The 25,480-nt window shown below is 42.4% G+C and overlaps 1 protein-coding gene across 5 annotated transcripts in view; it reads left to right on the forward strand.

Annotated features, from left to right (window-relative positions):
• Positions 1 to 277: 277 nt before the first annotated feature.
• Positions 278 to 25,480, forward strand: part of ARFGEF3 (ARFGEF family member 3) — a 172,855-nt gene continuing 147,652 nt past the window's right edge. For all 5 annotated transcript variants that reach the window (XM_077894383.1, XM_077894390.1, XM_077894397.1 and 2 more), the window contains exons 1-2: positions 278 to 469; positions 8,427 to 8,478. In XM_077894383.1, the coding sequence (XP_077750509.1) occupies positions 385 to 469; positions 8,427 to 8,478 (137 nt within the window). In that variant the 5' untranslated portion in view covers positions 278 to 384. The remainder of the gene's footprint in view (positions 470 to 8,426; positions 8,479 to 25,480) is intronic.

The following is a 25,480-nucleotide window of genomic DNA, read 5'->3' on the forward strand; positions in this document are numbered from 1 at the left end:
GCCGGCGGGCCAGCTCCGGGCATCCGCTGCCACCTGCCCGCGAAGCCTCGAGGCCCGGCGGCCCGCGTCGGCGGCGGGTCTCGGCCGCGGCCTCCGCCCCCGGGCTCCAGCGCTCCGCGGCGCGCGCCCAGCGCACCTGACCCCGGCGGGCGGGGCGGCGGGCGGGGCGGGGCGGGGCGGGGCGGCGGGGCTGACGTGGCCCGCGGCATGGAGCGGGCGTGATTCATCAGCCGCCGCGCGGGGCCGGGGGGGGGGCGAGCGCAGCGGCCGCCTAGGCGCCCGGGGCCAGGCGGTGGCGGCGGCGACAGCGGCGGTGGCGGCGTCCCCGGCCGGGCCTCGCGCGCGCCTCTCGCTGTCGGTGGCCGAGCCCCTGCGAAGGGCAAGATGGAAGAGATCCTGAGGAAGCTGCAGAAGGAGGCGTCCGGGAGCAAGTACAAAGCCATCAAGGAGAGCTGCACCTGGGCCCTGGGTGAGCGCGGGGCGCGGGGCGCGGGGCGCGGGGCGCGGGCACCGGCACCTGCCTGCGGTCGGGCCCCGGGGCCCTGGTGGCCGCCGCCGGAGGGCCGCGCGGGCTGGGGCTGAGCCGGCCCTGATGCGGGGGGGCTGCGCCGAGCTTCTGCCGTGGGCGCATAACGCGCGATTGCGAGAGTTGCCCCAGCCAGTTGATGCGGGGCGTGGGAATTTGGGATCGGGCGTTAACACCCGTCCGCCTCCCCTCTGGCCTCTGCCTTCTCCCAGACCTTAACCGGGGACCGCCGTCCTCCTAGCCAGGAGGCCCCTGTTTCCCAGATCCCCAGCCAGGCGGACGATGGTCACCCATCTCCGAGTTAGGACCACAGCCGGTGCGAATCCAGGGGCCCGATTCCAAGCGCCTGTGGCGGAAAGGGAAGTTGAACCATCCTCCCGGATCTCGAAACATTGGCGACTGTGACGAGGAAGGAATGGCTTCTTTAATTTGATTTTCCGGATAGAGGCCAGCATGGTTATTGTACAGGAGACATTACGTACGGGTGGGATTGCGTTGCCTCTGCAATTCTGCTGTGGTGTGCCCTTCAGACAGGTGGGATTTTAAATTTGTGAGCTGTGCAAGTATTGAAATAAGTTCCAGGTGGCACATTTGTGTCCCCCACCAGACTCAGGTTTGCAGGACTCCACCTACAAGAAGACTGAAAGACATTCATTCCAATTTGGCACGGATTTGAGCAATCAGAATGGTCTGAATGGGAATGCAGAGGGATCAGGAGCATACTTCGGGTGATCAAAACAAGGAAAGGTGGAGGAGAAACCGAGACAGCTCTGTGCCCCGTCCCCCACCCCCGCCCGCCCTGGCCCAAGCCTGCTTGCCATTCCTCAGTTGCCATTCAATTACAAAATAAAATTAAATCTCTTTCTCTCATAATCAGAAAGCAATCAGTGCTTGTTATGACACTGCTGTGCTACAACCTGAAAAAGCAATGTGCCATTAGCAGGTTTTTTACTGTATGTAGAATCCGATGGTGTTTCAGGTGACTCTGTTAATATGTAGAAGATCAGAATTCACATATATTGGGTGTCTGTGTACAGACAATCCTAGCAACATCAATTTTCTTTGACATCTGCATATCATCACGAAATTTTCTGCAATATTTTCTAGGAAGTTTATCTTGTAGGCGGAACTTGACCATTGTTTACCCTTACAGGAATCTGGACCAGATATAAATGAGCAACTAGGCTCTTAAAGCCACAGTATTGTTTTTGCATTGCCATTGTCATTCAGCAGACTGATTCAGAGCTAGATTCCTAAATGTCTCTAATGAAGAGTCACAGATGGCTGAATAACATAATAAAGCAGGGCCTGACTACGCTTTAAACACCCCATCCCTGTGTTCATTATTATTTTGCTCTAAGTTACGCAGATTGAGATAACAGAGAGGAGACCAGTAATGGAGTATTTTTCATGTTTAAATTTTGGTACTTACATCTTGTTAAGTTAAACCACAGTGTGGCTGAGGTGAGATCCTGGAAGCTACGTGGGAAACCCAGAAGTGAGGAAGGTATCTGAGTGGAGCCTGGAATCCGACCTGACCCCAGAGAGTGGATGTGATTTTTTTCCCCAGTGACTGTTTTTCTGTAGTTACCAAGGGGAGTCAAAGTGCGTGAAATAGTTAAATAACAGTGCTTGACACTCATTGTGCAGGTTGGACTGAATAAATCAGGAAAACAGATCAATGAAGAGGGCATAAGTATGTGGTCAGGGGTGGGTTGGGGAGGAAATTGGTGTGAGTTGGTGGAGCTTTTAAAGTAGATTTGTCTTCAAGAATGGGTAAGCTGTGAATTCTTTCTCTTCTTCACTTATTTATTTAGCACACATTTATGACGGCCTCCCTTATACTGAGCATGGGGATATAAGGATAAGTATGATGCTTCCTCCCTAGAAGGAATTTGTTAGAAGGGCATGTGGAGAGAGAAGCCAGCGGGAGCAAAGGCTATATAGTTTCCTACTCTGTTTTCCACTCCAGTTCATTTTCTACCATTTCATCTTTTTTTTTTTTTTTAACTGTGAAACACTTCCTCTTCCTCAATCTCCATTATTTCTCTCTAGATTAAAGTGTAAATTCCTTAAAACACTCTTCAGAATCTAACCCCAGCTCTTGTTTCTTATTGCCCTTCCCCCAGGGGTCCCATAAACTATAGTAAGCTGAAGCTTCCACAAACACACTGCACTGCACACTCTGCTACCTTTACTTGTGCTGCGAAGTCCCTTTCCAGACTCCTAAGGCCCAACTCACATAGGAAGCATTCCCTGAGCTCTTCAGTCGAATCCATTCCTCCCCTAGGTTCAGAAACCTGCCCTCACGACTGTCTTAGAGCACCTGCTACTTTGGAGTATTTGGGCATAGTTATTCTTCTGGGGGCAGGATAATTGAGAAATATTGTATTTGGGAGACCAAACCGTTCACCTCCCCAAAACAACAACAATAACAAACCCTAATTTAATTTAATTTAAGCTGACCGGCAAAACAGAATTTATTCATTCTATTAGCTAAATATCCCTTGTAAGGCTAGCTATGGGTTGAGTTTGGCTCAGAAATTATATACTGATCAAGGACCTTGCTCTGCAGGAGTCTCCATAGCTTTAGGCTTGTGAATTATCACATTTAGACCATCTCATGAGAAAGAAGCATCAGCACACTTCAACCATCTGAGGGGAAAGGGATCATCTCTAACTGAAACCATCGTGGAAGGGAAGAGTCATTTCCACTGACCTAGTCCGTTGGAAGAGAAAGGTGTTATCTCCCATTTGGACCATCATAGGGGAGAGGGATTACCATGACATTTAGCCCATCACAGGAGAGAGGAGTTATCTCCTACTGAAACCGTCATAGGAGATGGGGGGTCATTGCTCTATGCAGGCCATCACAGAAGGGGTCATCTCCCACTTGACCCATCATCAGCTCATCTCAAGAGTGTGGAGCTCTTCCAGTCACTCCTGCCCAGTCTTTGGTTTCACTTGTTCTCTCTTGGTCCTGATGGGTCATGTGTATACCTGAACGAGTCCTCTAGCTAAGGAATAGAACGGACCCACTGGCTTAGATCTAGGCTACAAGGCTTCCTGAAATCCCTGACTCAGAAAAGGAAGGTTTCCTCAAAACAAATTTAGGGTTCTGTTTCAGAAGGCTAGTCAACCAAAACAACAAGTATCGACAGTATAGACTCATGCTTCTTGAATGTAGGGACTGTCGCTTATGCTTTATTGTGGCTTCTGCATTTGTAAGAAAAGAAGCAGATGTTCAGTAAACAGATCAGCCTCTTAATGACTTGTTTGGGTTTTAAGATATAGTCATCTTTTTTTTCTATTATAAAACTTATATATGCTCATTTTAGAATACTGAAAAATATTTGGACAGTATAAAGAAAAAAACTAATGTCACCTGTAATCTCAACACCCAGAGAGAATGCTGATCACATTTTAGAGTATTTCCCTTCTGCAAGGGGTTATAGTTTCTATGGCAGAGTATCATTTGTTTTTTTGTTTTTGTTTTTAGCTTTAGCATTTTCTTCTATGTTGTCATTGATACTTCTCTGAAAATTGGTTTTCTTAGTGGCCGCATAATAACTGGCAAAGAATGTATATATGTGTCTTCCCTCTATTTTGAACAATCTGGGTTGTTAGATATTTTTCTTGTCAGTGAGAAAATGGTCTGACTAGGGAATAGAAAGAATAAGGGAAGGGGTCAGCTTGAGGAAAGTAGAGACAAGAGCATTTTTCTTCAAGAAGTGGTGATCCCAGACCCATGTGAGCTGGGACGGGCCAGATGACATAGAATGTCGGAACATTAGAACGTCAAGGGACTGTGTCTTCATTTTAGAAACTTTTGGTGTCTTACATATATCAGGGACTTGTGTAAAATGGATTTGGAAAATGGAAGAGAGGAGAAAGAAAACTAGAGGCTGGAATGCCAGGTTGGGAAGGAAGAATAGTCCGTCCACCACCATCCTTCCCTCTACCTTCCCATCTGCTTTTCCTTCCAGCCAGTTTCTATTATGTTCACAGCCAGGCTTCTTAAAATGTGTCTATGGTGATTGTGTCCATAGCCTCATCGTCTACTCATTCTTCAACTCACTGCCATCTGACTTCCTCCTCCATCATGCCACCAACCGTGGCTAAAGAATAAGGCACCCAGACCCCAGTCCAGGAGGGCATTCTCAGCCAGGTGGAACATACCGGGTGTCTATCTTACCCTGGCCTCCAGGACCACAATTTTTATCATGCCTCCTAAGGGGTTCTGTCTCCTTTCTCCAGCACTTCTCCCTAGCCTAAATGTTTGAGCTTCTCAGGAGTTAGCCCTGAGCCCTCTTCTCTTATTCTCAACCCTACTGGAGTTGACCACATCCATATCCACAGCTTCAGTTCAGTTTCTGAGAATGTGATGCTCATATGGACATCACTAGTCTGCAGCTGGGCTCGACACCCAAAGCCCGGGGCAGACACCTTCTCAGCATCTCTCCTTGAACAGGACAGGCTCATTACAGCTGCTCTGTGATTGTCCTGTGTTCTTTTTATTTCCTCTGCCTCTTGGTTAGCATTTGTAGGGTTGGGCTCTATTGAACATCCCGAGTTGAATATAAACCCCTCTGTCTGATGAAGAAAACTACAGTGATTTGGTCATTATAGTGTTAACACCTCCCCCTGGACAGTAGCATCAAATTGTTGTGGGCACTGGCCCCTGCCCTGCTAGCTGCTAGGCCATGCTTTGATCTGCTTCCTGCACATGCATCTCAGGGCTTTCCCTTCTTGATGTCCTGTCTTGTCCTAACAGCTGACCTCAGTTCTTCCACTGCCACCGTTAGCCTTGTTGGCCACAGCATCCCTGACCCTACTGAGCCCATCTTTCTGTTTTGTGGATTGTCTTGCTTGCACCCGCTCTTTGCCCCATTGGCCACAACAGGCTCAGATCCTATCATCAGGTTTTGGACTGTTCTTACCCTTGAGTCTCAGGGATACATATGGTATCCATTTTTCCTTCTGATCTTTTAGCAGACAGGGAGAAATATTTCTTTTCCAATGAAAATGGTTTGCATTGACAGGTCTAGTTGACTCTAAGCAAGGAAGAAGGAGTTAACACAGTTTGAGCTGAAAAAATTGGGAACAAATTGGAGCTTGTGATACTGGGATTTCTAATGAAAAATATAGACTTGGTCTTTTTCCTTGTTTCTGGCTCAGAGCTCCTAAAATCCTTGAATTTCCTAGGTGAAGAGAACCATAAAGTGTTGTTATATAAATGAGGCAACTTAAGGATGGGGACCAGTCGCTAGGAGGACCAACCCTGTGCTTAGAGAGTTGGAATTTTCAATCAGACCCCAGACCTCCCCAGAAAGAAGAAGGGATGGAGATTGAGTTCAGTCACCAATGGCTGATGATTTAATTAATCGTTCTTACATAATGAAGGCTCCATAAAGACCACAAGAAGGACTGCATTCAGAGAGCTTGTGGGTTAGTAAACACATGGAAATTTGGGGAGAATGCCACCCTCAGAGACATGGAAGCTCCTCTTCGCCTTTTCCATTTCCATACCTTGGCACGTGCCTCTCTTCCATCTGGCCATTCTGGAGTTTTGTCCTCTTGTAATAAACCAGTAATGTAGTAAGTGAAATGTTTCTCTGAGTTCTGCAAACTGTTCTAGCAAATTAACTGAACTCAAAGAGGGGATCATTAGAACCTTCAGCCTGAGTCTTTTACTAATGGGATCTGACCCCATCTTCTAGTAGATATTGTCAGAATTGAGTTAAATTGTAGAATGGCTTAGCTGGTGTCAGAGAATTGCTTGTTCATGTAGGGATGCCTCTCCCAACCACACATGCTGGAATTCGCTGCAGAACTGTTAGCGTTATTGAAATAGAACAGCTTTGGGGGGGGGGGTGGTAGGGAGAGAATAGTGTTTCATTATCTCTACAATTGGAGGCAGCAGTAGTTTGAATAATCCACAACAATGGGAAAGTATTGAATATCCAGGTTAGGTTAATGAGATTTAAAGGTGAGCTTCCTTACTGTAGGATTTTTTTTTTTAAAGTTAAAAATCTACCATGTCAGAAATGTGTGTGAGAATAATGAGATGTTGCATAAAGTGCCTTGTGAACATCAAGTGTCTCACAATTATAAATTATTATTTAAGGGTATTGAAACAGTATTTTCGAGGAAATAGCTTTCTTTTCTGTATTTATTATTTTTTAATTGAAGTTTAGTTGATACACAATACTATATTAATTTCAGGTGCACAATTTAGTGTTTTGGCTATTATATACATTACAAGATACTTACAAAAAGTGTAGTTACCATCTGTCACCATGCAAAGTTATTAAAATATTATTGATGATATTCCTTATGCTATGCTTTTCATCCTGTGACTTATTTATTTTATAACTGGAAGTTTGTACCTCTTCATCTCCTTCATCTATTTCGTCCATCTCCTGCACCCCTCCCCTCTGGTAATCATCAGTTTATTCTCCGTGCATATTCATGAGTCTATTTTTGTTTTTTGTTTATCCATTTGTTTTACATTCCACATATAAGTGAAATTATATGATATTTGTCTTTCTCTGCCTAATTTTACTTAATATAGTACCCTCTAGGTCTATCTACCCTCTCACAGATGATGAGATTTCATTCTCCTGTTAATGGATGAGTAAAATTCCATTATATATATATTTTAGCCCATCTTCTTTATCCACTCATTTATTGAGGGACACTTAGGTTGCTTTCATATCTTGGCTATTGTATATAATGCTGTGATAAACATAGGGTTGCACATATCTTTTTGAACTAGTGTTTTCATTTTCTGTGGGCAAATACCTGGTAGGAGTAGAATTACTGAATGGTATGGTAGTACTGTTTTTAATTTTTTGAGGACCCTCCATACCACTTTCTATAGTGGCTGCACCAAGCTACATTTCCACCAACAGCTCATGAGAATTCTCTTTTCTCACATCCTTACCAGCACTTATTTCTTATTTTTTTGATTTTAGCCATTCTGACAGGTATCAGGTAATATCTCATAGTGGTTTTGATTTGCATTTCCCTGATGATGAGTGATGTCAAGCATCTTCTCATGTGTCTGTTGGCCATCTGTATGTCATCTCTGGAAAAATGCCTATTCAGGTCCTCTGTTCATTTTTTAATTGAATTATTTGTCTGGTTGAGGTTTTTAAAAAAAATTTTTTTGGTGTTGAGTTATATGAGTTCTTTATATATTTTAGATATAATCCATTTATTAGATATGATTTGCAAATATTTTGTCTCATTCAGTAGATTGCCTTTTGTTTTTGTTGATGGTGTCCTGTGCTCTGCAAAGGTTTTTAGTTTGGTGTAGTCCCAAGAGTTTTATTTTTGCTTTTGTTTCTCATATCTTCTCTCTATTGTTATAGTAAGAATATAGCATTTTAGACAGTTGTAGCTAAATTATATTGGCATTCTGGTTCAGGTGAGAAGTTTAGCTATTCAATCTGTGTTTCTATAGGGAAATGTATCCTAATTTTTAACTCCTCCAAGGAAGTCTTTGGAGTCATGAAGGGGAAAGATTTTTAAGTACGAATGACTTGCATGCAGATAATTGAGAATTGACCAGTTTATTTAATTTTTTTTTTTTTTTTTTTTTTTTTTTTTTTATTTATGATAGTCATACAGAGAGAGAGAGAGAGGCAGAGACACAGGCAGAGGGAGAAGCAGGCTCCATGCACCGGGAGCCCGACGTGGGATTCGATCCCGGGTCTCCAGGATCGCGCCCTGGGCCAAAGGCAGGCGCCAAACCGCTGCACCACCCAGGGATCCCTGACCAGTTTATAATTATAGGGATTTCCAGGGAAAAAAAAAGAAACTAACAAGGAAATTTATCTGCAGATTCCCAGTCTATACATTATTTATTTTTAACTTTGTAATTTTCCTTCTGCAGAAACCCTGGGTGGTGTGGATACCATTGTCAAGATCCCTCCACACTTGCTGAGGTAAGGAGACTGGAGTTATATAATGTAGTGGAAGTAAAAACCACCGTGTTTTCCTGAAGGCCCAGATAACCTCATTGGCTTATAGCATTTTACTTGCTGACCAATGGCTTTTTTATATCTAGGAACAGGATGGGAACCTGACTGCAGTGATTCCCAGGCATCTGTGGAATAAATGAAGTCAGTAACCCAAAGGAAGCAGTTGAAGAAGTAGATGAAAGATAAAACTGGTCAAGGAGAGAAATTACCAAAACCTGAGTGAGAATGTAGATAGTAGACAAGATCTTCCATGCAGACTGGGAGATGGTGCCCCTGCTGGGAAGAAGCAGTCCTACACCCTGGTGGGGGTAGGGGGTTAGATTTAAACTCTCATTGGCCCCTTGGCTGGACACCATCTCACTAATTCTATAGCCACATAAAACAGGCTGGAGATAATGAACCAGTTTCTCTACCTTGCTCACCCTTCCCCACCTTCCTTTATCATGAGACAAGTGCCCTGTGTGGGACATTTGGGAAGAACAAAGCTGTGGATTCTTCCTCTTCTTCACTTATTTATTTAGCACACATTTATGATGGCCTCCCTTATACTGAGCATGGGGGCATAAGGATGAGTATGATGCTTCCTCCCTAGAAGGAATGTGTTAGAAAGGCATGTGAAGGGAGAAGCCAGTGGGAGCAAAGGCTATACAGTTTCCTACTCTGTTTTCCACTTCAGTTCATTTTCTACCGTTTCATCATTTTTTTTTTTTTTTTACTGTGAAACACTTCCTCCTGTGCCCATAATCACACCACCTAAGGATAACCACTAAAAACAGTTTAAAAAATTTTCTTAACAGACTTTTTCCTACATATACATACTTAACAAATTAGTATGAATTTTATTTATGGTTGTTTCCTGCTTGTTTTTTCAGTCCACATCATATGAAGAACATTTTCTTACATCAATATATGTTCCTCAAGTTAAAATATTGTATATTCTTCCACTATATGGCTGCTGTAATGTTTATTTAGTAATATTATTAAACATTTGGATGATTCCCAATTTTTTGACATTATTAAAAATATTGAACTTACAGTCTTTTGTTGAGTATAGTTCTATACTGTCAGGACATTATGATTTATTAGATGTTTTCCATCTCTACAAGGAGAATGAACAAGAATCCTGTGTTTTAAAAAAAAATTATTGCTTCTCCTGTAGTATCTGCTACAAGCTGATATGTTGTAAGGAAATACATGTGTTAATCAAACCAAAGTACGTTTCTGTGTATAAAGCTAAATGGACAGAATGCCTGGCAACGATACTCTTGCCCAGAGGAGGGGTGTTCCAGTTGGGGTATGCATGCACACAGGAGAACATGGAGACTCTCCAAGACATGTGAAGGCATAGATGGTTTAAGGGAGATATTTCCTGGTCCCTGTTGTCTATAGGTACTCTTTCTGAAAACTGATTTTGCTACATCTCCTTTTCTGTGTTATCTGTTATAGTCCCTCTTCTCTTTGACCAAGGAAAGCACCACTATTAACCCATCCCATTCTGAATCTTACTGTGATGTGTTGTCCTGGAGTGCAAAAATCTTTTCCCACCAACAAAGGACTATGAAAATACTAGTGTTTGTGTTGGTAAAGGGGACGAATGTAATGACCAGACCACACATTTTTTTGTAAGTTAGTTTTTACTTCTTGGCTTTCAACAAAATTGAAGGAAGACCTAATCTTTTATAAGGTAATAGACAAAAAGATAATAAGGAATACTTCATCCATGGGTATGTGAAGTAATTGAAGAGAAAAATAAATGACTTAAATTTTAAAAATAAAAGATATTTAAAAAATAAAGTAAAATTATACTTTCCAGGTTAATTATATTAACATTCTTATAAATAATACTTAATACTATTTGGATCAGTTGGGTCCATTAATAATTACACCTCAAAGTACAAGAAAATTTAACACTTTAAAGCCTTTTGGCCACCGGAAATTTTTTAAAAATTACTTTATACACATTTTGTTACACGGAAATATAGTAGGAGAGTAATAAAGGCCTCTTAAGAGTTAAAACATATTATATTGAGAGAAAATTAAGTTGACGAAGTAGAATGGAAGAACAAATTCAAGGTGAAAAGAGAAAAATGTAGCATCTTTTACTATTAAAGAAGAGTGTGCTCATATACTTTTCTGATGGATGAAGGTGGTTTTCAAATTGGTGGGATATTCAGATTTCATTAGGTACATTTAAATAAGTGATATGTTTTAATTAAAAATTGTAATATTTCCAGTATGCCAGAATCATAGCCTTTTCCATTAATTAAAATTATGACAAAGAAATGTAAATGTCAGTTTAAAATACGTGAAAAACAGAACTTTAAATTTTTTAAGTGGCTGGTTGATTAAAAACATTTGGTAACAACACTTTAAAGGCTAGTTCCTAATCCAGAGGGTTGTTGAACCTGACGGCTGGGCTTTTTGTGATTCTGGGTCTGTGATAAGAGTTCTGCCTATAGTGTTAGGGGTGAGAAAGTGGCAGTGATACCAGAGGAGCCTCGTGGCCTACTAGTTAAGCACATTCATCAAAGGACAACTGATATTTTTCAACCCTTGATGTATGTACGTCCGAGGATGTCATGGGGCACAGATGAGGTAGAGAAAATGCAGTGTTAATGGGATCTAAACATGGTTGGTCCTCATTTAGCCATGGCATTTAGCTTTACTTTCCTCCATGGCTTCGAGATTCACCCAGAGCCCAGTTGCCATCTTGTACAATCCATAGAAGGGGGCGGGGGGATGTCACCAAATAGGTGGCAAGGATGCTGGATCAGGAGCTGTGGATGAATATATATTGGTGTCTTTTCATATCTTTACTACCGTTAGCAGATAATTTGGAGTGTTTATCCTAATAAAGAGCTGGTGATGTCATCCTCATGTATGTGTATTGTGTTCTCCGTATGCATTGAGGTTAATCAAACATTTTTGTACAGAGAATTAAACCATATGCATGAGACAAAGCAGATGTGAGCATTGCTCTCAAAGGTTTTATATTCACAGGGAGGAGAATAAACACATATGTAGCTGAAAAAACAGTGTTTTGTGGTAGCAACTGTAAATTCATTGTAGAATTTTATACATAGAAGGATACTTCATTTTTTTTTTTTTTTTTTTTTCATAGAAGGATACTTCAATTTGACCATGATTCACAATAGTTGGGAGGCTTTTAAAGCCTCTTTTAGGGTAGAGGGATAAGCCATAATTAGAACAAAAAAGAGCAATTGAATCAATATTTGTCTGATTTACTAGCTCCCTTTATCGTAAGGGAAGTGATATAATGAGATACGCTGTAATGGGCTTTTCTCTCTTTGTTGTGAAGTCAGTCTTCCTTTAATCCTCTGATTCTGCTGCCGGGCACTATTAAACCCAGACAGGACTTAACTCTGTGCAGGCATCATGTTTACCAGAGCATCCTTCTATTGTTTGAGTACCTGCTCAAAAAAAATCTAGTCACTGTAAATATGTGTATCCAAGAAAGAATTTGGATATGTTAATTATTTTTCTTCAATTATATTTTAATTATTTTTCTTTGATTTCACTTTTTTGTAGTATATGAGAAAGAAACCAGATTCATTAGCTATGGCTTACAATCTCCTGATTTTGTATTCAGATTTGGTTTCCATTATTTACAGATATTTTGTTGTTTTGGAAAGGGCAATAGGGAATAATACAAATCTCAAATACTGCTGTGCTGTTTTTCTTAATTTTTTCTTTTGCCACTGATTGGTTGCTTTTTAGGTTAAATATATTAACGTTCTGATAAATAATTACTCATATTGTTTTGCTCAAATGTGTACATTAGTAATGATACCTCAGATCAGAAGAAACCAAAGCCTTGAGAGACGTGTGGTTCCATTATCTTCTGTTTTTCGTTTATCATTGATTGCTCCGTGGACTTCTTGTACAAACTGAAGTAGACCAGATGTCACAGGAGTGATTTTAGTCACTCTAGTGACTAGATTCAGTCATGTGTAGGGCACTATAGGGGAGAATCTCACGATAAAACATTTTAGATGAAGATAAGGAGTGGTCAGAGGCATTGCCTATTCCACGCCAGGCTTGCAGTTAGCAAACGCCCACTCTCAGGGTCAGTAAGTGAGCCGCTATAGCTGCAACTACAGGAATTCATGCAGAGTGCCAGTGAGATTTTGTGCCAGCCATGGAGGAAGGTCCAGGGAACCTGTCCTGTGGAATATTTCTAGGGAATTCTGTGGAATTTGTTTGTAGTTATGTGAATATCATTCTACCTTCTTGCCCTAAGTCTTGCTTTTGAACTTGGCAGTAAGTTTAAGAGTCCTAACCTTGGGCAGCCCCAGTGGCTCAGCGTTTAGTGCTGCCTTCAGCCCAGGGTGTGATCCTGGAGACCCGGGACGAGTCCCACGTCAGGCTCCCTGCATGGAGCCTGCTTCTCCCTCTGCCTGTGTCTCTGCCCCTCCCCCCCAAGTCTCTCATGCATAAATAAATAAAATCTTAAAAAAAAAAAAAGAACCCTAACCTTCCTCCATGATGAGCCTGTCCCTTCACTGTCTTTGTTCCTCTTTTCCTTCTTTAATTTCAGGCCTTCCATATCTACACAGGGTTGAAAACCTGTGAATTAGTGGGACATCACGGTGTTCTTAAACTCAAGAAGGAGGTCATTGATAGCTCAGGCTCTCCCTTTGATTGGGGTTACCATTTCCATATCCTACTTGTTTTACAAGCAGAAAGCAACTGAGGATGCTGACCAAATCACGTTCGCATTAATAGTCCTTGACTTCATCATTGTTAGCTGTTGTTTTTTCAGCCAAGTAATAAATAAGACCTGGATGCTACTAATCAAGAAATATTATTAGTTAATAGCATGAAATGTTTTCTGTTCTCTGACATTTTTCTCCTTGAAATTAATAGAACCCTGTTAATTACACTGGAATTTTAAAAAATGTGGCACTAAAATATTATTTATCTTGCTGAGTTTCTTCATGCCCTCTAAAATTTTTTACCCAAGGCCAGTACCTCACTCACCTCACCAGGATTCCAGCCCTGTACTCCCTGTCCCCTCAGAAAGTTCTCATGGCTCCCAGGGCCATCCCCGTTCAAGTCAAGCTTCATTCTGCCCTTCCAGATTCCACAGACTGTTTTAAGGACCTTGGTTTCTGTCCTGCTTTGAGTGGAACCTTAGTGGCACATGCCATCAGGGAAACAAGCTCTTTCCCACAATGAAGGCTGTGATTTGTTCCGGGATACTCTGTCTCACATGTACTAGTGTTTTACTGAAGGCATTTCCCAGCCCCCTCCTCCTCCTTCCTGAGCCCATCTCAGAAGTTGAAATAAAGCATGCTCTTATGAATCCTCTTCCTTCTGCATGCCAGAGCCTAGACCAACATGGCAGGTCTGCAGTGTTTGCTTAGCAATCCCAAACTCCCTTTCTAATGGGGCATTAAAACACGTGGGAGGTATTTTCTGAGCTGCTCTTTTCAAGATTGTCTACTGGGTGCCTCATTTACATACAACTCTTCCCACTTTGTCATCCTTCTTATCCTTAAAGACTGAGCTGTGTTTGCTAGAAGGGATCCTTTTCTCCTTTGTACCTTCACTATACATAAATCTCTCAGGATGCTTATCAATCAGGTTGGCAGCTGACTAGGGCTTCCGTTCTGAGACCCTATCCTCAAGAAGGTCATATATATAAATTATTCATCTTACGGTGCTCTGTAAATGCTTGCAGGATGAAACTGATTCTCCAAACTGCACTGCATACCCCAGGGCACCTGTGCCTCATCTCCTAGATTCTTAGAAAACACAGTATTTGGAAGGATCCATGCCAGAATGAAACCTCAGCTTTGACAAGACAACTTTTTACATCTCACTGACTGAAGGGCGGGGGGGGGGGGGTCCCAAAGAGTAGGATCGGAAGCCCAACACCCAATCCATTGACTCAGCTAGTATAGTCTTAAATGCTTCACTCTCTACTCAACCAAAGCCCTGTATTAGATCATGGGTTGGGAGTTGGTAGTAGTTATTGGGACTCTGATTAATGTTCTTTGCCAAAGGGCATTGATGATGCAAGAATTTCAGCTCTCATTGGCCCGCCTAGAAGAGGCAAGCTGCCTCCTCTGCCACATGCCCAACATGAATTTGACTTGGAGTATTTCTGTTCTAAAGAACTAAAGAACCTTCACCACCATCCTGCTCCAACCCAGGATTTGCTCCTTCTCTTAGCCCAGGTTATTTACAATAGGAGTGGTATGGACGAGATAAAACTGTCAAGGGAATCCTCGAGTTGTCTTGTTAAAAGGCAGCCATTGGCAGTGAACCTCTTGTTGGCATTTCTCAGTGCCCCTTTGGGAACAATCCCAGACAGTACTCCAGCCACAGACCAGCTGCCTTTTGCTTACTACCTTCTCTGTGATTCTTCAGAGTCAATCTCAGCCTAATTACTTTTCTCCTGCTAGTTGCTGTTCCCAGAAAGACTCTTACAGCACTTCTTCCCATTCATCCTTGTGTGTGTCCCACACATGACTCTTGTCCCTGCTCTGGCTGAGCCTCTGCTCAGCCTTCTGCTTCATTTTACTTGGGTGGTCCACATTTTTTTTTTTCAGCTCAGATGCTGTCATGTTCCTCCCTATTTTGATTGGGGGACCTACTGATCTTTCATGCAGAATGGGAGCACATTCATCAGCCTTTATGCTTTAAGAGAACCATCCATAGTAGCTCCCCATTCTTTGTGTGGTTTTATTTTAATTGCTTTTCTGCGGCTATTATCTATTTCAGTGTTTCAGTTCTATGCTTTGAACCCTGGAGCAACTTCTACAGATGTGCAACATTTTTATTTTTTAATTGAAATAAACATATTCACATCAAGTGGGAAAGACTGATTTAAAATGGATGAGAACAGCACATATCTCAATAGTGGTTTTGGCAGACAGTTTCAATCTCAGCATTGTTGTTTCTTGTGTCATGAAGAAGTGTTGGGCTTCCCTTGCTAGCTCCTACAGTCAAGAGGAGGAAGCAAAGGATGGTAGTGTAGAATTCCCAGGTCCTGTCTTCAGCTTGTGCTAACTGAATAGGGGCTGTTAGCATAAGTGCAGGACAGGTGTTTCTAATGAGGCTTCCACGTTATTCCAGGTGAATTGGAAACATCTCTGCTTCTCATGAATGTAAACTCATCTTGAGGTCTTATCTCTTTCTTCCCAAGTACAGCTGACCTCCCCTTGCAGAGGCAGGCAAATGTAAGTAAATATTGGCTCTGTTTATCTTTTGCTGGTTCTGCAATAGGAAGATGATAATGATTATGATGATGATAGAATAAGAGGTTTAAGACCCTTTGGCTAATCTAAGCCTGGCTCATTTACAGTTATAGGGAATTCTTTATCTCAGTGAGTCCTGAAAGGAAGGAGGGAGACTGTCAGCCTTGCCAGAGGTATATAGGGACCATTTATGTGCACAAGGACTTGCCTTGGCGTGGACCTGATTTGTTACACCTTCCTGAGATCAGAATTGCCCTACACAGGTGAGCATAATGACATTTCCGTGTTGACCACAGAAACCCATTGGCAAGAAGAACGTGGCGTGTAGAGAAGCCTCTAGCAGGGGGGGATGCTGAAATCCATGTTCAAAGTCAAGGTGCCCCAAAGATCTAATTTCTCTTTTTCCTTTTTTTGCTGCTGTGGAAGACAAAGAGTATTCCTGTCACCTTTTATCTTATTTTTTTACGATTTTATTTATTTATTTGACAGAGAGAGAGCATGTGCATGAGCAGGGGGAGTGGCAGGGAGAGGGGTAAGGAGAAGCAAGCTCCTCACTGAGTGAGGAGCCTGATGTGGGGCTAGATCCCAAGACCCTGGGATTATGACCTGAACCAAAGGCAGATGCCTAACTCACTGAGGCACACAGCTGCCCTCTGTTCCCTTTTTATGTATCATAAGTAACAGTACTATACTATTTCCTAACTTATAGCTTCTTCTGCTATCTGCCAGCCTGTAGGTCAGTCCTAATGGTTTTCTTATTCTATTCCCTTTGATAAGGAAGACTTACAATTAGCTCTCAATTATAAAGCTTCTCCTTGTTAATATCCCCTGACCTAAAAGCAGTTTTAAATGATGCAGTCAATTAAAGAAGTGTATAACCCACCCAGACTAGGAGGATATTGGGCTTGATGGATATATTGGGATGTGAGCAAGATGTTAATGTTTTCTTATAATGATTTTTTAAAAGATTTATTTATTTATTTATTTATTTATTTATTTATTTATTTATTTATTTATTCATTCATTCATGATAGACATATATAGAGAGCGGCAGAGACACAGACAGAGGGAGAAGCAGGCTCCACGCAGGGAGCCCGACACGGGACTCGATTCCGGGACTCCAGGATCACGCCCTGGGCCAAAGGCAGGCACCAAACCGCTGAGCCACCCAGGGATCCCCCAACAAGATATTAATGTTCAAGAATAGCCTTGGCCACTCATCATTCCTTTTGACAAGTGGTTGATGTCTTTATTTTATAGCCCTTGATTCTAAAGGGGAAGTGTTGGAAGGAAACATAAAACTCCATTTTGAGGAATCCCTGGGTGGCTCAGTGGTTTAGCATCTGCTTTTGCCTCAGGGCGTGATCCTGGAGACCTGGGATCCAGTCCCGCATCAGGCTCCCTGCATGGAGCCTGCTTCTCCCTCTGCCTGTGTCTCTGCCTCTCTTTCTCTCTCTTTCTCTCATGAATAAATAAATAAAATCTTTTTTAAAAAATAAAAAATAAGACTCCATTTTGAGAAAATATAACAATCCAATCATGAATTTTCCTTTCTTAAGCCTCTATTCTTTTTGAATGGAATAAAGGTAGGCTTTTTATTCTGTTTGGTTTTTATAATTAAACTGTGCCTTATAGGCAATTTAAGTCCAAATTTCCTTCTTTTTTCAAAGTATGCCTCTGAGAAATTGTTTCTATTGATGGGTTATAACAGTGGATTCCAAGAGATGGGTAGGGACTGGAGCTTATTGATTCAGTGATATAAATGTTTCAGTGAGTTGTTTGTATCTCCCTTGTTCACCCTGTAGGGTTTTTTTTTTCTACTGGGGAAGGCATAGTGCAAAAACTAAAATCATATTTAGTTTCTTTGGATATCTTCATTTATTAAATATTTTATATTCTGTTTTCATTTTGGTGCATATTTATGTGTAGTTGGACTGTCTGTAAGTCAGTATGATTATGGAATTACACAATAATACCCTGGTCTATCTTTTCAAGTGAAGTTCAGTACATTTGACACAGGAGATCTCCTTTACCTCTTCCTATCCCAGTGCTCTGTTAATAAAATGTCTCGAAGCTTCAAAGCTTTCTGATTCATATTTTCTCAACTAATTTGAATACCCTTAAGAATACAAGTTAACATTTTGAAAACCTTTCTTATGTGACAGAGCCTCTCCCAGGTGTTGTGCATCCTGGTCTCCATCCTGACAGCCCTTCTGTGCAGCAGGGGAAACGCTGTGGTTTGGAAAAACCAGGTAGCCAGCCACACTTCTCAAGCTGGCCTCGGGGAGAGTCAGGACTCCAGTTTACTGTCTTAACCCATTATGGGGTATTCCCTCCACCATTATTGATTCATCAAAAAGGGTTATTTTTTTCTTTCTTGTAACTGTGAAAAACTGAGATATAGAATACTAAATTTCATGCAGTACATTATCTGATGAAGCACCATCGTTGCAAAGAGCTCTTGGGAAATCCGTATTTAGCCACTGCTCGTTAATGAGAGCGACTTACTAATGTTGGAGTTGCAGATAAAATCACCCGGTACTGAAACAACTTTAAATGCAATTTCCAAGGAGCCAGAGCTTTTTTTTTTTTTTTTTTTTTTTAAGATTTTATTTATTCATGAGAGAGAGAGAGAGAGAGAGGCAGAGACACAGGCAGAGGGAGAAGCAGGCTCCATGCAGGGAGCCCGATGCGGGACTCAATCCCAGGACTCCAGGATCAGGCCCTGAGCCAAAGGCAGATGCTTTAACCACTGAGCAACCCAGGCGTCCCAATGGAGCCAGAGCTTTTAAAAGAGGGGGTGTCATATATTCAGGCTGAGGGAAGAGCTGTGAATTAGTAGAGCTGTTGAGATTCATGTGTGTACAGAACTTTGCCAGGAAATGACCTAAATTGACTTTTCCTCTTTGTAAGGCAGAAGAGACCTTGAGATAAAAGACTCCAGTCTGAAATTGATGTGAGTACCCACGAGGGAAGCCTGAGTAATTATGTCATTAACCAACCCTTACCTCTCTGAGCTTCTGCTCACTTGAGTGGGGAAAAGGCTAATGAGCAGCTATGGTGGTCTCTTTAGGGAGGGTTACCATGAGCAGTGAGCCTGCAGACCTCCTCAGAGGAAATGTAGCCAAGGACTGATTTTTACCAAGTTAGGCCTAAACTAAAGAAACGCATCCAGTATAGATCACGTTCTTAGTGAGAGCAGACCTGGGCTAATTTTTAATTTAATGAAGTCCAGAGAGAACAGTTGTATTTTAAAGATTTTTTTTTTCCTCTCTAAAGCTGTATCTTCCCCATTGCCTGCTTTATTTTGTAAGCCTCATTTTGGTTTTCTGTATTGCCAGCTGCAAGAAAAATCTTTCAAAGACAAAAAGGGTTTTGTATGTGTATTTCAGAGTCTGTTGGTGGAGAAGAAGCCAGGAAACACTGTCCAGCTGTGGTTGGCAGGCAGGGGCTGGACACAGAGGCCATCCGGGTTGACCTGGGGAGGGTCACTGTATCTGCCCTCTGGAAATTTAACTGCTCTTCTGAAGTAAACCTGAATGTGGAAGACAGAGCCAGTAACACGACCTTTGCTGAAAGCGAGGAGGGAAGCACTCACGTGTTTCAGACATGGTCAAAATATAATTGTAATTTTAAAGTCAATAAGATATTTGATTAAGAAAGAAAACAATTGTTAGTTTAAGGTGTGTGTACACAATCACCCAGTACAGTGGACTCCTTTATAAATATTTGCTTGTGATGATGCCTTGCAGCTCTGTCATGAATGTCAGCATCTCAATGGAGGTGTCTGAAGCTGTGATTGGTAGTAGGAAGACAGTATGAGGGGGTCTGGGTTGTGGTGGAAGAGGCAGTGGCAGATGGGGACAAGCATCCTGGGCTCAGAATCAGCCAAACCAGCCATGTTTTGTGTGCTGGGAATAACACAGAGACCATCTCCCCTCCAAGAACATACCATTGGAGGAGAAAGGAAACAGGTAATAGTCATACAGTGACTTATAAGTCCAATTCCTAGTTCTTCCATGGCCGTTGGGATCCTGAGCTAGTCATTTTGCCCATCAGCATCTATACATGAAGATGGACACTGAAAGGCAGTAAGGTGCCTCTGTTTCCCCAGTGTGATCATTGACCAACCAATAGATACAGAAAAAAAGAGATCTAGAGAGACCCAATTGCAGACCACAGAGACAGACTCAGTCTTCCTGCAGAAGGGATCAGCATGCTTGCATGTCACCTTCTGTCCAAGCAAAAAAGCCACCAATTTACCTCCTCCTTTCTTCTCTCTTCTTAGCATTTGAGCAGGAGAGCAGCTTCTAGCCCAAACAGCTTACCTCAGGGCCCTCCATGTTACAGGCATATGTTTTTCCAGCTTTATTGAGATATAATTGACATAACATTCTGTAAGTTTAAGGGATACAACGTGATATTTGATTTATGTTTACATTGTAAAGTCATTACCACATAAGGGTACTTAATATCCATCCCCTCACATAGCTACCATTTTGTGTCCATGTGTGACGAGAACTTTTACATAAAATCATACAGTATTTGTCTTTGACTTATTTCACTTAGCATAATGTTCTCCAGGCTCATCCATGTTGCTGTCAATGGCAGGATTTCCTTCTTTTTCATGGCTGAGTGATATCCTATCATGTGTACCTGTACCACATTTTCCCTTTCCATTCACCTGTCACATTAATGCAGCAGTTCTCAGACTTTTTGGTCTTAAAACCCTTTACACTTTTAAATGTTATTGAGGACCCCAAAGGGCTTTTTAGGAAAAATATTGGATTATATCTATCAATATTTACCACATTGAAGTTAAAACAGAAAGTTTAAATATTAATTCATTAAAAGTAACAAGAAACCAATTACCTATCGATACGAATGACATTTTTTATGAAAAGGAACTACTTTAAGCAAATTTAGTGAGAAGAATTTTATATTTTTTTTTCAAATCTTTCATATCTGGCCTAGTAGAAGGAAAATAGCTAGAGTCTTGGCTCTATTTCTGCATTCAATCTGTTCCAACATGTTGCTTTGGTTGAAGGAGATAAAGAAAATCCTGCCTTGCACAGATTAGTGGTTTAAAATGGGAGAGGAATCTTAATTGCCTTTCCAGATAATGGTGGATATTCATTTTTGATAGAGTCCACGTATACCCCTGAGTGATTGAGAATGAAAATGTGTTTGACCTCGTGGACCCTCTGAAAAGATCCCAGGCATCTAGGTTATGCTTTGGGAACATTTCTTCCCCATTTTATTACTAAAGATTTATTTATTTGAGAGAGAGAGTATGTGTGCAGGTTCAGGAGAGGGGCAGAGGGAGACAATCTCCAGCAGACTCCCTGCTGAGCACGGAGTCCAACTTGGAGCTCCATCTCACAACCCTGAGATCATGACCTGAGCCAAAATCAAGAGTTGGACACTAAACTGACTGAGCCACCTAGGCGCCCCCTTTCCCATTTTAGATGTCAGAATCTTAAATCCTTCATTAAGATTTACCAACCTGGAGTACCCGGGTGGCTTCATCAGTTCAGTGTCCAACTCTTGGTTTCAGCTCACCTCATGATCTCGGTGTCATGGGGTCAGGCCTGGTGTCACAGGGTCAAGCCAAATGTCAGGCTTTGTGCTGTGCATGGAGTCAGCTTGAGATTCTCTGCCTCTCCTTCTCCCTCTGCCCCTCCCCCTTGCATGCCCTCTCTCTCTCTCTCTCTCAAATAAATTAATAAATTAAATTTTAAAAAATGACCAGCTCTTACCTGGGAATAGGAGCTTCTCCCACCCCCGCCTTTCCTAGGCCTGTCCTTGACTCTAAGCTTTAGGCCTGCACAGCAATCATGCTATAATGCTTTGTAGCCCTCTGGTGTGCCTCCCAGGCCTGTGGAACTGTCACCTGGGTCATGTTGTTACACTTCTGTCATCCCCTGGAACTATGGAGATTGCCCTGGAATAGCTCTACAAATAATACTCCTTACCTGGGGCCTTAGGAAGATTAATTAAGATTTTAAATAAGATGGTACTCTGAAGAATGTACATCAAATCATAAGTGAAATATGACTGATACAATAGTCTCATGGTGTTTTGGCAGTTTGCAGCATGATTAAAGTTTTTGGTTTTTTTTTTTTCTACCCCCCTGCAGTGCTGAGTTTCAAAGTATGATTTTAGATAGAAGAACAGATTTCAGCTACAAAGGAGCAGATGAGAATCTGAATTTAAGTAGTGTCACCTCTGATTCCTAAGAATACAGAGAGGTCTAAGCTGGTCCTTGGGCACTAGAAACATGAGCTGGAGCAGGTGTGATCTGTGAAACTTCACTGTGGCAGTTTCAAGTGTCGTTTAATAAATTCTAGGATCTGCAAAAAAGAAAACTGGCATTGAATGACACTCTATCTTTCTCTTCCATTTTTGCTTATAGACCCAAGAAATTTCTTTGAGCTGGCTTCTTTTGTGGCAGTCTGTGATGAGTGTGGCTGTTCATGGAATTATGGGGGCAGAGGGAAAACCCAAGTTTCCAGTAGTACCACACTACATGCCTACCTAAAGGTCGTGATTTGGTTTCTAATCAGAAAACATGCAGGGGTTTTCCTAGTTTAGGAGGTGATTGTATTTGTAAATTCTCTGGGCCTTCCATTATTTTCCCCTGGAGCAGAGACTTTTGGTTGTTACCCAACATCCAGTCACCCCCTACCACCAATAGGACTGACTGGGTATTCAGAGGAGCCTACCCCATCACAGGTGTGACTTTCTGGTCTGGCCTTGGATGTGCCCTATGTCAGAGTATCAGAATGGAGTTCGAGAGGGATGCCATCTCACACTTGTGAAGGTGAAGTTAGTTCTTCTCTGATACTTAGCATCTTCAAATGACGCTTCCAATGGCCACAGCTCACTTTGCACCTGTAAAGAAAGCCAGAAGAGGGTGGGGGAGTGGGGAAAGGGGATGTGGGTCAGGGAATGCAGGTGGGTAGGTAAAACGGACACTTAGAGGGTAGATCACCGGAAAGATGGAAAGAAACTGGGCTCTTGGCTGTGTCATTGGAGCACTGAATCGCCTAAAATTGAGGCCAACCTGCCTCCATGTTTAAGCACTTAGAGAGTTAATTTCATGTCACTTGCAGCTGAAAGTGTTTTCCTGATGCACCCGTTTTAAAAGAATCCACATGCCCCCCAGGGTCCAGGCGCCCAGGGGTGGCGGCCTAGGCAAACGTTGCAGGCTGGAAGCTCTGTTGGTGGAGTCCTTTTCCTGTTGTCTGGCTGCATTTTGACCATTTTGCTGACCTTTTAATTTCTTTTGCAGGATAAGGGTAAGGAAACTCTAAGTATTTGGTAACTCCAGTGAGATATTAAGGGAAGAGGGCTGAGACATCTGTGACATTTACAAGGTCTAGGCACTTGGAGATGGGGCTTTGGCATCCTCTCCCACACCCTAAGTGCACGGGTGCACATTATAGCCTCATTCTTCTGCCACAAATAACTGATTTACTCCTTTGCTTCTGTAGCTAAATTCTAAACCCTTATCATCCTTATATCCAGGCTGGTGGTGTGATGTACCTCCCCACAATATTGAAGGTGACCAATTATGAAGCATCCGTCTATGCCAGGAATTGTGCTAATGACTTCATACATTATCTTATTAAACTTAACAATAGGTACTAATATAATTTATATTTGAATAAGAAAACAGGCTGGAATGATAAGATCATTTGTGTGAAGTCACACAGCTAGTACAAGATAGAGGTTCAAATACAGGTTTGACTTGAAAGTTGTTCTTTTGACTAATATAATCTATGTTTTCAATGGATATTTGCTGAGTACCGGTCACTTAGATATGTTAAAATAGGAATTACTGTTGTCCCTGTCTCATATCCCCTTTCACCTTTGGGAAATGTATTGGGAACAGAAGACACGTATGTGATTTCTTGAATATTGGCTTTTCTCTGGAAATTGGCTTTAGGGGCTTCTAGGTGGCTTAGTTAGTTAAGCATCTGCCTTCAGCTCAGCTCATGATCCCAGGGTCCCGGCCCTGCTCAGTAGGGAATCTGCTTCTTCCTCTCTCCGCCCCACTTGTGCTCTTTCTCACTGTCTCTCTCTTCCAAATAAATAAGATCTTTAAAAAGGAAAGAAGAAATCAGCTTTAGTAGTAAGTTACAAATGCATTCAGCTGTAAGTAATGGAAAATGTAAATGTGGTTTAAATGAGATAGGGCTTATCTTCCTCAGGTAATAGGCAGGCTGGTACATTTAGGATACTACTGACCTTCCATTATATTTGGCTTTCTGTACCACAAAATGGCTCTTGCAGCTGCCCCCATCCAAGATAGAAGGCAGAAAGATGAAAGGCAGAAGGACAGTGCTAACTAAACAGGCCTTGTGCCCTTTTTTTTTTTTATTTTTTATTTTATTTTTTTTAATGAGAGAGAGAGAGAGGCAGAGACACAGGCAGAGGGAGAAGCAGGCTCCATGCACCAGGAGCCCGATGTGGGATTCGATCCCGGGTCTCCAGGATCGCGCCCTGGGCCAAAGGCAGGCGCCAAACCTCTGCGCCACCCAGGGATCCCCCTTGTGCCCTTTTTATCAGGAAAGCCAAAGTACTTCAAGAGCCACAAGGGAGGCTGAAAAAGTAGGAAACTGGATTCATCGGGAACAACTCAGACCAACTTTGATTTACCAGAGGAGGCTGACTATGCTGTCAGCCAAAAACAAAGTTGCAATCAAGTTGCTAAGAGGAAGGCTGGTAAGACTGCGAGCCACACACCTCAAAGATGCCGAGGCTATTAGAATTTGAAAAGGTCCTGGAGCTGCCAGGTGTAGCTGGTGAGATAGCTGGGGACATGCAGAGACCAGAGCTGGTTTCCTTAGACTCTGCTGTTCTTGTCACTGTGTTTCCCTCGTATTTCCATAAAGTGTTTGCTTTCAAAGCTCTTTCATATCCCTACTCAGTTTATCCTTCCTGTCCTTTCAAAGAAGTCTAGAAAGCTTCTGCACTTGTCTTGTGAAAAGAAATTGCATATCAGAGAGACCTAAGTAATATGCTTAGGATTATATCTGACATTTGTTGGCTAAAATGAAATAACAGAATTCCAAGTTGGGCAGAGTGGTTTGTTTGGTTTGTTTGTTTTAGGATTTTATTTATTTATTAGAGCAAGAATATGCATAAGTGCGGGGGCTGGGAGGGCAGAGTGAGAGAGAGAAGCAGACTCCTTGCTGAGCAGGGAGCTGATGTGGGGCTCGTCCCAGTACCCTGAGATCATGACCTGAGCTGAAGGCAGATGCTTCTCTGACTGAGCCACACAGGTGCCCTTGGGCCAGAGTTCTTTTAACAGACTCCATTGCCTTCCCTGACACTTTGATCTTCCCTTCTAGCTTTCTACTTAATCCAGAGCAGAGGGACTTGCTCCCCTGGGCTTTCAGTTGGGCAGGCCCAGCTACCCAGCATGGATGGCTTTGGTTTTTTCAGGGATAACTGGGTGGAGCCCAGCCTGCATAGAGGTAGCGGGTCCCTTGGAGTCCCCAAGGAGAAAGGAGAGCCAGTTAGTGGGGCTATGAAGAATAGCAATGGGCAAGTGCCCATAAACTTGAGTATGAATGTTTTCCAAGGTTTATTTGACCCTGTCTTTCAGCAGCAGGGTTCTTGGTCATTTTGAGACTGGTCAGCATGTTTTTGCCTCCCCAGGCTGGAACTGAGAGCATCGGGTGTCTTCTGACACACAGGGAAGAACAATGTAATGCAAACACTGTATTGAG

Source organism: Canis aureus, chromosome 1 (assembly GCF_053574225.1).
Source record: "Canis aureus isolate CA01 chromosome 1, VMU_Caureus_v.1.0, whole genome shotgun sequence".
Classification (NCBI taxonomy): Eukaryota; Metazoa; Chordata; class Mammalia; order Carnivora; family Canidae; genus Canis; species Canis aureus.